Source organism: Lolium rigidum, chromosome 7 (genome assembly GCF_022539505.1).
Source record: "Lolium rigidum isolate FL_2022 chromosome 7, APGP_CSIRO_Lrig_0.1, whole genome shotgun sequence".
Lineage (NCBI taxonomy): Eukaryota > Viridiplantae > Streptophyta > Magnoliopsida > Poales > Poaceae > Lolium > Lolium rigidum.
Genome location: NC_061514.1, coordinates 258,721,989 through 258,734,678, shown reverse-complemented (window position 1 = coordinate 258,734,678; position 12,690 = coordinate 258,721,989). Strand labels below are relative to the sequence as shown.

Genomic DNA, 12,690 nt, shown 5'->3' with positions numbered 1-12,690 from the left:
TTAAATGTGATCTGGAGCACCCCGAAAAAATGAAGACCGCTCTCCGTCCATATTTAGAACGGTTAGGGCGGGTTTATAAGGAATAAAAACCTTCCGTCGATTTATCCACACTTCCATGACTTCTAGAGGAAAGCTAACTGCTTGCTGGCTGGGAGCTGTATGAGCGGTAACGTCCACGTACGGCTCTGTGAGAAGGTGGACGGAAATGGCCTTGTTGTACCTCACTCCCGTCTTCAATGGGGTGGGGTCTGCTATTTTTTTAGGAGAGTATGCCAATATGGCATTCGTTGGGCTTTCCTCTGCGGGAGCCCGCGTCCCGGCCTTTTTGTGCAATAAACCCCTCCGGCCGAAGACTAGTGATAGGTGGTCCCGCGGAGCTTTCGGAGAAGGGTAGCCTAGTGTGTAAGCACAGCAATGAACCGCGGCGAACCCTGATACGTCTCCAACGTATCTATAATTTCTTATGTTCCATGCTAGCTTTATGACAATACCTACATGTTTTATTCATAGTTTATATCATTTTTATGCATTTTCCGGTACTAACCTATTAACGAGATGCCGAAGCGCCAGTTCCTGTTCTCTACTATTTTTGGTTTCAGAAATCCTACACAGGAAATATTCTCAGAATTGGACGAAACAAAAGCCCACGGCCCTATTTTCCACGGAGGATTCCAGAACACCGAAGAAGAGTCGGAGGCGGCTAGCAGGGGGCCACCCCATAGGGCGGCGCGGCCCAGCCCCTGGCGCGCCCAGGTGTGGGGAGGCCACCCCCTGGCTCCCCCGACGCTGCCTCTTCGCCTATATAATCATTCGTATCAAAAAACCCTAGTACCGAGAGCCACGATACGAGAAAAGTTACTGAGACGCCGCCGCCGTCAACCCCATCTCGGGGGGTTCTGAAGATCACCTCCGGCACCCTGCCGGAGAGGGGAATCATCACCGGAGGGCTCTACATCACCATGCCCGCCTCCGGACTGATGCATGAGTAGTTCATCCTTGGACTATGGGTCCATAGCAGTAGCTAGATGGTTGTCTTCTCCTATTATGCCATCATGTTTAGATCTTGTGAGCTGCCTATCATGATCAAGATCATCTATTTGTAATGCTACATGTTGTGTTTGTTGGGATCCGATGAATATGGAATACTATGTAAAGTTGATTATCGATCTATCATATGTGTTGTTTATGATCTTGCATGCTCTCCGTTGCTAGTAGAGGCTCTGGCCAAGTTGATACTTGTAACTCCAAGAGGGGGTATTTATGCTAGATAGTGGGTTCATGCCTCCATTGAATCTGGGACAGTGACAGAAAGTTCTAAGGTTATGGATGTGCTGTTGCCACTAGGGATAAAACATCAATGCTTTGTCTAAGGATATTTGTATTGTTTACATTACGCACAGTACTTAATGCAATTGTCTGTTGTTTGCAACTTAATACTGGAAGGGGTGCGGATGCTAACCCGAAGGTGGACTTTTTAGGCATAGATGCATGCTGGATAGCGGTCTATGTTCTTTGTCGTAATGCCCTAAGTAAATCTCATAGTAGTCATCATGATATGTATGTGCATTGTTATGCCCTCTCTATTTGTCAATTTCCCAACTGTAATTTGTTCACCTAACATGTTATTTATCTTATTGGAGAGACACCACTAGTGAACTGTGGACCCCGGTCCATTCTTTTACATCTGAAATACAACCAACTGCAATCATTGTTCTCTGTTGTTCTTTGCAAGCAAACATCATTCTCCACACCATACGTTTAATCCTTTGTTTTCAGCAAGCCGGTGAGATTGACAACCTCACTTTTAAGTTGGGGCTAAGTATTTTGATTGTGTTATGCAGGCTCCACGTTGGCGTCGGAATCCCTGGTGTTGCGCCGCACTACACTCCTTCACCAACAACCTTCACGTGGCCTTCATCTCCTACTGGTTCGGTAACCTTGGTTTCTTACTGAGGGAAAACTCGTTGTTGTATGCATCACACCTTCCTCTTGGGGTTCCCAACGGACGTGTGCTTCACGCGTCATCAAGCACTTTTTCTGGCGCCGTTGCCGGGGAGATCAAGACACGCTGCAAGGGGAGTCTCTCACACCCAATCTCTTTACTTTGTTTATTGTCTTGCTTTAATTTATTTTCTGTCTTGTTTGCTTTCTCTATATCAAAAAAACAAAAAATTAGTTACTTGCATTTAATTTATTTTGTTATCATGTCTAGTCCTGTACTTGTTACTCTATCACCTGAGGAATTGATCTTTACTTTTAAACAAGGGGATGAGGAGAGATTTAAAGAAGCTTGGTCTAGGATTTTTGATTCTTATAGTAAAACAGAACCTAAAATGACTCTAAGCCGGCTTCTTAGTAACTTTTATTTTGGGCTTACTCTTCGCTATAGATATGCCTTGGATGTTGTAGTGGGAGGAGATCTCCTTCATTGCGATGAGGATCAAGCTTTTAATGCCATAAAAAAATTGGTTGCATGTAAACACCCGGATTTTTAAGTCCAGATGCCTATTATGCCATATATCGCAATCCCAGGAAGATTGTTTTTGCTAGACATAACAGTTGAATATCATAGAGTCATCATTTATTACAACACATAATCGTCTTACAACAATAGATCACATGATCCAATATTACACAAATAGTTGATCTACATGATCAATAACAACAAGTAGCGGAAGCTTAGTAGTAGTGGACTATCTATTCCACAGGCAACGCTTGACGTTAGAAGATGCTCCTAGTTATCGTAGACGTCCTGTTGTCCGTCGTCTTGATAATGTGGCTCCTCTTCATAGTCTGGCATTTGAATAGCCAGGGACACAGCCATGAGTACTTTAAAGTACTCGCAAACTAATACTAATGTAATTACTTAACAATTGTAATAAGGAGTGCTAAGCTCTAGGTTTAATTTCATAAAGCCAAGTTTAGTTCATAACCATTTAGTAAAGACTCTTTATTTGCTAGACTAACTCAAGTGGGAACATTAGTGTCATTCCCACAACTCCATTGTGATTCAAGTCAAGTCACCTTTCAATTTACCATTCCTCTTTAAGACAAACGTTCTGACAACGGAAAAGTATGGCCTTTCCCAATCGTCCGTAACCGTGGACATGGCTATTCGAATAGGTTTAACACTCTGCAGAGGTTGTACTCTTGTGCCACAACTTTTGATTACATCCGTCGAGGACAGCCCCGAATCATCGTAACTCAGTACGCGGATCATCAACCATAACCTTTCACTTATATACCCTAGTATAGGCACCTCTCCCCATGAGCTTGGCCCCCCGGTGAAGACAAACCGTCAACCCGGGAACTACACAGGGATTGGGTCTGACATTCACCTCATATTCACATCATTTCACTTTTAACGGAGGCAGCCTCGGCATAACCCCTATGATTCTTGTTTAGAGGGAACCCATACTAAGATACACAAACTTCGAGTTAAGCCCTACCCATAATCAGGTATTGTGGGGGTACTTGTATAATTGGAAGGGAATCGCATTCAAACCCAATCATCAGTTTTCATCCAAATTCACCAAATCATTCATGTCACCTTCACCTTCAAAACCTTTCAAAGTCATTTCATTTCACATGTTCCCATCTAGAGTAGTCAATTTTATTTAGTTAGCACTAGCCAGTAGTCATGAGGGGTGCTATCTAGATTTGATTTGCTCTATGCTAACTTTGATGCTTTTATTCTACTCTAGACCAAGTGAATCATAAATCAAAAATAAACTTTGGAGTATAATAAGCAATATAATTGCAAGGTAAAAACATGGGATAGGTTAATTAGACATAAAGTAAAGAGTGATGGTGCCTTGCTCTTGTAGAGCTTTGCACTTAGGACTTTGCAAGAGTGTTAGTTTTCCTTGAGCTGGGTAGTGATCAAAGTTCTCTTCCTCCTCCTGAGAGTAGCTCTCCTCCTCTTGATACTCCTCGGTACTAGCGTCTATACACGAATACGAGGTATACCATCACCAAACAAAACTTACATGCTAGACTAAAACACACCAAAGGTTCACACAAACTTATTCTAGCATCACATCATTCATAACATGGTGATTGACTTGGTTTTCTTATTTAAGAGAAAAATAATTTCCTCTCATTACAATTATTGATTTGGTTTGCTAATTAATTCTTTGGGGAAAATAATTTCCTCTCATTAAATCTTATTAAGATTTAATCTCCTCAAATAATAATAAGGTATGGATATATGTTGACCAAGGTCAAAATTTCATATCTATTATGTGGGAGTATGATTTAAACGAGGTGCTACACCTCATGCCTTTTAAGAATAGCATGGTAATGATTTAAAATCACTAAGTAATAAAATATAAGGTTCCTTAGACTAAGGCCATTATCTCTTGTTGAATTACTTAGGATCAAGATTTAAATGAGAGAGTAGCTCTCATATTAATTAAATAAATTAATTCAAATGAGTCAAATGGACTAGAAATGGCTACATAGCCATTATTTTGCTCTAGTCCATGATCATACAAACAACTTGGATATCTTTTCGCATAAACAATTAGAGTACATCAAATGTGATTTATGAGAGTTGGAATCAACTCAAAATCAATTATGGTTGAATTTTAAATAAAGTTTGAAGTTCGAAAAGGACCTGCCTTGTTATTTTTACTATTTGAAATCTACAATGAATCTGAGGGTGAGACCAGTGGGGTTGATTAGATCATTTCATAATCTTTCAGAATATATAAAGTTCACAAAATTTGGTTCAGCCAATTTGAAACTATTCAAGTTTTAACAAAGCATCTGTAAGCATTTCAAACAATTCTTAAATTTGATTTCAAACTGCTGGGCTTAGGCGGGAAAGGAAAGTGGGCCGCAGCGGTGAAAACAAGTTGGGCCAGCCCATCTGCGCGTCTCGCGCGAGTGGGCTGACTGCCAGTGGGACCCGCTGTCAGTGTGACATAACGAGCGAAACGGTACGAGTGACGTGGGCCGTAGGATTGGAAGTCGATCGTGCGGCCATGGATCGTTGTCGTCTCCGACGAGATCCCAACGCACTGGCGGCGAGCCTAGGGGGTCGGAGAGCCTACCGGCGTTCCCGTGGTCGATGGTGAGGTGCACGGTGACGTTGGCGAGGATGGGGAGTCGACTGGTACTGGCGGCGAGGCGTGGGGAAGCTCCAATCGACGGCGATGATCTCCGGGTACTGGCGGGCTCCGGCGATGAATTGGGGCTACTCCGGCGATGATTGGGTGTGGGACTTGGTCGAGGAGAAGCAGGGAAGATAGGAGAAGCTGATGGTGTGAAGAGTTGGGGTGCGGGAGAGCTCTATTTATAGAGGGGAGGAGGTGCTGCGGGTGCCGAGAGAGGTCGAGCATGGCGCGTCGGTTCCAGTGCGCGAAGGGTCAAGGTGAGGACGGCGTTGTGTAGGCGGCATCATGGCGATGCTCAATGACTAGCTGGCGCGGCAAAAGCATGAAGGGATCGCTCGGGCGCATGCATTGTCCGTCTCAGTACTGGCGGCGGAAAGTTGACGAGGACGACGACGACGGTGCACGCGCAGGGGCTCAAGCATGTCTACTGGCTAGAGGATGTAGTGGTGTCGCTTGATGCAGAAAGAGAGAGGTAGGGGAGTACTGAGGCGATGGGGCGAGCGGCCCTCTGGCGCGTCCAGTACGCGGTGAGCACGCGTGCTGGCGTGCACTGGCATGGTTCTGGGCGTCTGGGCGCGTGCTGGCCTGGCCAATGCCAGCCTCTCGCGTGCCAGGGCCGTGCACGGTGATGATCAACAAGGTCAGGGGAATCTCCAGGACAAGGCAAAAGTGAGAGAGGAGGATCTGAGAGAGGGGTGGCATGCTGGCCGGCATGGTGCACGACATGGCATTGTTTTTGCCCTCTCCAAGCTTTAATCATCAAGAACAAGTACTGGCATGATGCAGGGGACACAGGGGATCAATGATCATCTCTGATCAAAAGAGGTTTAGGCCAAAATCTGGTGGGTAATAGGGTGTGTGCCAATTCTGAAATATTGCATGCAAGGTATTCGATGAAATGGCCGCATGAACACTTTGTTCAAATTTTGAAATTCTTTTTGGTGAAGTTTGTTTGAATAATTAATGGAGTAGAATGGTGGTGGTGGTGTGCAATTTGGTGCTGGTTTGCAAAGTTTCAAAAAGTGGATGATCTTCTCTTTGATTCAAAGTTGCCACTTGTCACCTCTATACTGGTCAATGTAAGCAGAGTCAACCCTAATGGTCAACACCAAAAATGTTCACCTTGATATGGTCTTGGATGAGGTGGAAAGAAGTGAGAGGTTTTGGTTTAAGAAACTTCCAAACCAGAGGCTCAAAGTGGGCATGATGTTAAAAAGGGGCAAAGTGACCATTATCATATGTGAGTGAAATTTGATATTTCCTTTGATTTGATTTGTGTTTCTTTGATTCAAAAGGGTTTGTTATTGATGTATTAGTGTTTCACAAGCAATGACACAAGCAATGGGGGCCTTGGTTGATGATTTGCATAATTGGCTAAATGTGTATGTGAGTGAAATTGGCATTTTTCTATTTTCTTTATTTCTCTCAAATTGAGGTGCTAAGATCATGTGTTAGGGTTTAAGAACATTTACTAAGCATTCAAACCAACATCAAGGCAAAAATTCAATTCACTCAAGTATGACTACTATGCACATATGCAACACTAGGCATGGCATTGGATTAAATAAAAGTTTTTGTTTGTTGTAAAATCTGAGTAATTGAAATTCCCATCTCTTTATTATGTTGAAACTTGGGATGTTACATTGCATCATCTAGCTCAGCTAATAAGTTTGATTCATCTCTTGTTAGTATTCATAATAGATTAAACCCTCTCGAGACAAATATATCTTGTTTAAAAGAAGGGTATAATCAGATTCGTGAACATTTTGATTATGTTCCAGTAAACTTTGAACCTTCAATGTGGGTCCCTACTATTAAGGTTGCTATTTGTGGTGAAATTTTTTATGCCCGTTGTGATATTATGTCTGAGTTTTGCCTTATGCCTAAAAGTATTTATGAATCTTTGACACTTTGGGGACTTACTGAAGGTGGAGAAGGAATAACTCTTACTGATAACTCTATTATAATTCCTAAGGGAATAGCTGAAGGTGTGTTCACAACCTTTCTTGGAAGAACGGTATCCACTGATTATCTGGTTACTGAATGTGTAGGGATAGGACAAATCACACTTGGAAGATCCATGCTGAAACTCTTGGGAGCAATCATAGATGTGGGGAAAGACACTCTAAATTTTACCTCTACACCCGGAGGCGGTCATGTATTCCCTAGACTAAAGAGTAAGAATAAGAGTAAGAGGGGTAGGCGTAAAGCCCGTGGTAATGATGTTGATGCTTTTTCTCTTGATGTTACTTGATTTACACTTTTTGCGCCTAGCTGAAAGGCGTTAAAGAAAAGCGCATATGGGAGACAACCCATTATTTTATTTCTGCAATTTTTGTTTTATATTTGAGTCAAGGTGCTTGTTAATACTGTAGCAATACATTTTTATCTTTAATTTATTGCATTGTTGTGCCAAGTAAAGTCTTTGATAGAAGGTTGATACTAGATTTGGATTTCTGCACAGAAAAACAGATTTTTAGCTATCACGAATTTGAGCTGTTCTCTCTGTAGGAACATCGTAAAATCTTGCAAAAATTCGTGAGTAATCCTCAGATATGTACGCAACTTTCATTCAATTTGAGAATTTTCATCTCAGCATGTTAAGTGGCTCGAAAAAAATTCGTCTTGACGGACTGTTCTGTTTTGACAGATTCTGCCTTTTATTTCACATTGCCTCTTTTACTGTGTTCGAGTGGATTTCTTTGCTCCATTAAATTTCAGTAGCCTTGGGTAATATCCAGAAGTGTTGGCAATGATTGTGTCCTCGCTGAACATGTGAATTTTTTATTATGCACGAACCCTCTAATGAGATTGTTTTGAGTTTGGTGTGAAGGAAGTTTTCAAGGATCAAGAGAGGAGGATTATACAATATGATCAAGAAGAGTGAAAAGTCTAAGCTTGGGGATGCCCCCGTGGTTCATCCATGCATATTTCAAGAAGACTCAAGCATCTAAGCTTGGGGATGCCCAAGGCATCCCCTTCTTCATCAACAACTTATCAGGTCACCTCTAGTGAAACTATATTTTTATTCCGTCACATCTTATGTGCTTTACTTGGAGCGTTTGTGTGCTTTTATTTTTGTTTTGTTATTTTCATTCTCTGAATAAAATCGGATCCTAACATGCTTGTGTGGGAGAGAGACACGCTCCGCTTTTTCATATTGAACACTGGTGTTCTTAGTTTTACTTTTAATGTTCATGGCGAAAGCTGAAAGCCGCTTCATTTATTGCTATTTGGTTGGAAACAGAAAATGCTTCATGTGGTAATTGGTATATTGTCTTGAATAATTTGATACTTGGCAATTGTTTTGAGCTCTCAAGTAGATCATGTTTAAGCTCTTGCATCATGTGGTTTAAACCTATTAGTGGAGAACTACCGTAGAGCTTGTTGAAATTTGGTTTGCATGATTGGTCTCTCTAAGGTCTAGATATTTTCTGGTAAAAGTGTTTGAGCAACAAGGAAGACAGTGTAGAGTCTTATAATGCTTGCAATATGTTCTTATGTAAGTTTTGTTGTACCGGTTCATACTTGTGTTTGCTTCAAACAACCTTGCTAGCCAAAGCCTTGTACTGAGAGGGAATGCTTCTCGTGCATCCAAAACCTTGAGCCAAAACTTATGCCATTTGTGTCCACCATAACTACCTACTATGTGGTATTTTTCTCGCCATTCCAAGTAAATTGCTTGCGTGCTACCTTTAAATCCTTTCAAAAAAATTCATTCCTTGTTTTTGCAATACATAGCTCATGGGAAAGTAGCCTAAAAAACTATTGTGGTAAGGAATATGTCGCTTGTGTATCTTAGTTGTTATAAGTTGCTTGTTGAGCGGTAACCATGTTATCTGGGACGCCATCAACCTGTCACACCTTTGTTGAATATCATGTGAGTTGCTATGCATGTTCGTCTTGTCTAAAGTAAGGGAGATTTTCCATGATTTGAAATGGTTTGAGTATGCATATTGTTAGAGAAGAACATTGGGCCGCCAACCAAAGCCATGTATCATGGTGGAAGTTTCAGCTTGGACATTAATCCTCAAAGCTCTTATGAGAATATTATCTGTTGTTGAATGCTTAAAGCATAAAAGAGGAGTCCATTATCTGTTTTCTATGTTGTCCCGGTATGGATGTCCTCAAGTTGAGATCTATCAAAATCGAGAAATCAAATGCGATTTATCTCCTTGGACCTTTGTACAGGTGGCATAGAGGTACCCCTTTGTGACACTTGGTTGAAACATATGTAATGCGATGATAATCCATGGAAATCCGAGCTAATTAGGACAAGGTGCGGGCACTATTAGTATTCGATGCATGAGGCTTGCAACTTATAGGAAGTTTTATACATAACCCATATGAATTATTACTACCGTTGACACAATTGTTTCCATGTTTTCAAAATAAAAAGCTCTAGCACATGAGTCATCCCTGCTTTCCTCTGCGAAGGGCCTTTCTTTTACTTTATGTTGAGTCAGTTTACCTACTTCCTTCTATCTTAGAAGCAAACACTTGTGTCAACTGTGTGCATTGATTCTTACATACTTTCTTATTTGCACTCATCATATTACTTTGTGTTGACAATTATCCATGAGATATACATGTTGAAAGTTGAAAGCAATCTGCTGAAACTTAAATCTTCCTTTGTGTTGCTTCAAAACCTTCTATTAAGAATCTATTGCTTTATGAGTTAACTCTTATGCAAGGCTTTTTGATGCTTGTCTTGAAAGTACTATTCATGAAAAGTCTTTGCTATATGATTCAGTTGTTTAGTCATTATCTATTTGTTAACAAACTATAGACCATTGCTTTGAGTCACTTCATTCATCTCATATGCTTTACAATAGTATTGATCAAGATCATGTTGGTAGCATGTCACTTCAGAAATTATTCTTTTTATCGTTTACCTACTCGAGGGCGAGTAGGAACTAAGCTTGGGGATGCTTGATACGTCTCCAACATATCTATAATTTCTTATGTTCCATGCTAGTTTTATGATAATACCTACATGTTTTATTCATACTTTATATTATTTTTATGCATTTTCCGGTACTAACCTATTAACAAGATGCCGAAGCGCCAGTTCCTGTTTTCTGTTGTTTTTGGTTTCAGAAGTCCTACACAGGAAATATTCTCGGAATAGGACGAAACAAAAGCGCACGGCCCTATTTTCCACGGAGGATTCCAGAACACCGAAGAAGAGTCGGAGGCGGCCAGCAGGGGGACCACCCCATAGGACGGCGCGGCCCAGCCCCCTGGCGCGCCCAGGTGTTGGGAGGCCACCCCCTGGCTCCCCCGACGCTGCCTCTTCGCCTATATAATCCTTCGTATCGGAAAACCCTAGTACAGAGAGCCACGATACGAGAAAATTTACTGAGACGCCGCCACCGTCAACCCCATCTCAGGGGGTTCTGAAGATCACCTCCGGCACCCTGCCGAAGAGGGGAATCATCACCGGAGGGCTCTACATCACCATGCCCGCCTCCGGACTGATGCGTGAGTAGTTCATCCTTGGACTATGGGTCCATAGCAGTAGCTAGATGGTTGTCTTCTCCTATTATGCCATCATGTTTAGATCTTGTGAGCTGCCTATCATGATTAAGATCATCTATTTGTAATGCTACATGTTGTGTTTGTTGGGATCCGATGAATATGGAATACTATGTCAAGTTGATTATCAATCTATCATATGTGTTGTTTATGATATTGCATGCTCTCCGTTGCTAGTAGAGGCTTTGGCCAAGTTGATACTTGTAACTCCAAGAGGGGGTATTTATGCTAGATAGTGGGTTCATGCCTCCATTGAATCTAGGACAGTGACAGAAAGTTCTAAGGTTATGGATGTGATGTTGCCACTAGGGATAAAACATCAATGCTATGTCTATGGATATTTGTATTGTTTACATTACGCACAGTACTTAATGCAATTGTCTGTTGTTTGCAACTTAATACTGGAAGGGGTGCGGATGCTAACCCGAAGGTGGACTTTGTAGGCATAGATGCATGCTGGATAGCGGTCTATGTTCTTTGTCGTAATGCCCTAAGTAAATCTCATAGTAGTCATCATGATATGTATGTGCATTGTTATGCCCTCTCTATTTGTCAATTGCCCAACCGTAATTTGTTCACCCAACATGTTATTTATCTTATTGGAGAGACACCACTAGTGAACTGTGGACCCCGGTCCATTCTTTTACATCTGAAATACAACCTACTGCAATCATTGTTCTCTGTTGTTCTTTGCAAGCAAACATCATTCTCCACACCATACGTTTAATCCTTTGTTTTCAGCAAGCAGGTGAGATTGACAACCTCACTGTTAAGTTGGGGAAAAGTATTTTGATTGTGTTGTGCAGGTTCCACGTTGGCGCCGGAATCCCTGGTATTGCGCCGCACTACACTCCTTCACCAACAACCTTCATGTGGCCTTCATCTCCTACTGGTTCGATAACCTTGGTTTCTTACTGAGGGAAAACTCGCTGCTGTACGCATCACACCTTCCTCTTGGGTTCCCAACGGACGTGTGCTTCACGCGTCATCAAACCCTCAGACGACCCTTCTAAGATAGGGGGGGGGGAGATCCTCAGTAGTGGTGACCCTTTGACTCTTCCACTGACTTATATATGTACCGAATGCTCATACGGGAAAGTGAACTCCTGGGTCTGGAACCTGGGGGTTGCTCCGAGAAAAAATCCTTTCTTTCTCGTCCACTCCAGGGGGTGCGGACACACCTGCGCGGATTACAGGTGACGGTTACAAGAATGGCGGGGAAGTGAAGAGTACCCGACGACATTCAGGGATGAATGTAGACCCATCGGGCGGGGATAATCATTCCGGTCCTGGGAGAGGTGGCGACACCAGTCTGAGCTGAGGGAAGCCAGCCAATTGAGTCACTGAAACGACCGCAGGAGGCGCACCCTAAGCCCAGCTTCTCGGAGCTGCTATTGCGAAATACGGCTTCCTTAATATCCAAATTTCAACAAGGGGGCTGGGCTGCTCGCCTTCATAGAAAGGCGACCGGGCCTAGATTAGATGTTCGCCTTTTTATAGAATAGAAAGAGAAGGTAAAGGGGGGGTTTGGAGATTCTTGAAAGAATGCATGGCTTCCTCCTATTCCGCTTCAACAGAAGCCCTTAAAATCCTGCTGCTATGGCAGCAAGGGTTATCCATTTCATAGGCGAGGGTGGGGGAGAAGCAAGCCGAACCTCTGATCGACCCGGACACGTAAAAAATTATCGGCGTCGAGAGAAAGACGAGATTCAGTAAGTAATTCAGTGAGTGCTTTCTTTTATAAGAAGAGCGTCGGCTTGGAAGAAGAAAATGAAATACGAACAACCGCGCTGGTCGTAATAGATCGACTTGAATGCGTCTTCTTGCTCCAGCATTCAAGTTCCATTTCAAGGGAGGACGACGTACCATGATACTTTCTGTTTTGTCGAGCCCTGCTTTGGTCTCTGGTTTGATGGTTGTACGTGCTAAAAATCCGGTACATTCCGTTTTGTTTCCCATCCTAGTCTTTTGTGACACTTCTGGTTTACTTATTTTGTTAGGTCTCGACTTCTCCGTTATGATCTACCCAGTA

At 42.5% G+C, this 12,690-nt stretch overlaps 1 protein-coding gene across 1 annotated transcript; it reads right to left on the bottom strand.

Moving 5' to 3' along the window:
- Positions 1-12,125, bottom strand: LOC124672674. Its single transcript, XM_047208866.1, is given in 8 exon segments — positions 1-139; positions 141-195; positions 198-252; positions 255-328; positions 331-440; positions 2,091-2,095; positions 11,738-11,778; positions 11,781-12,125. Coding segments are annotated over 8 exon segments (600 nt in total). The 5' UTR covers positions 11,902-12,125.
- Between the last annotated feature and the right edge of the window lie 565 nt (positions 12,126-12,690).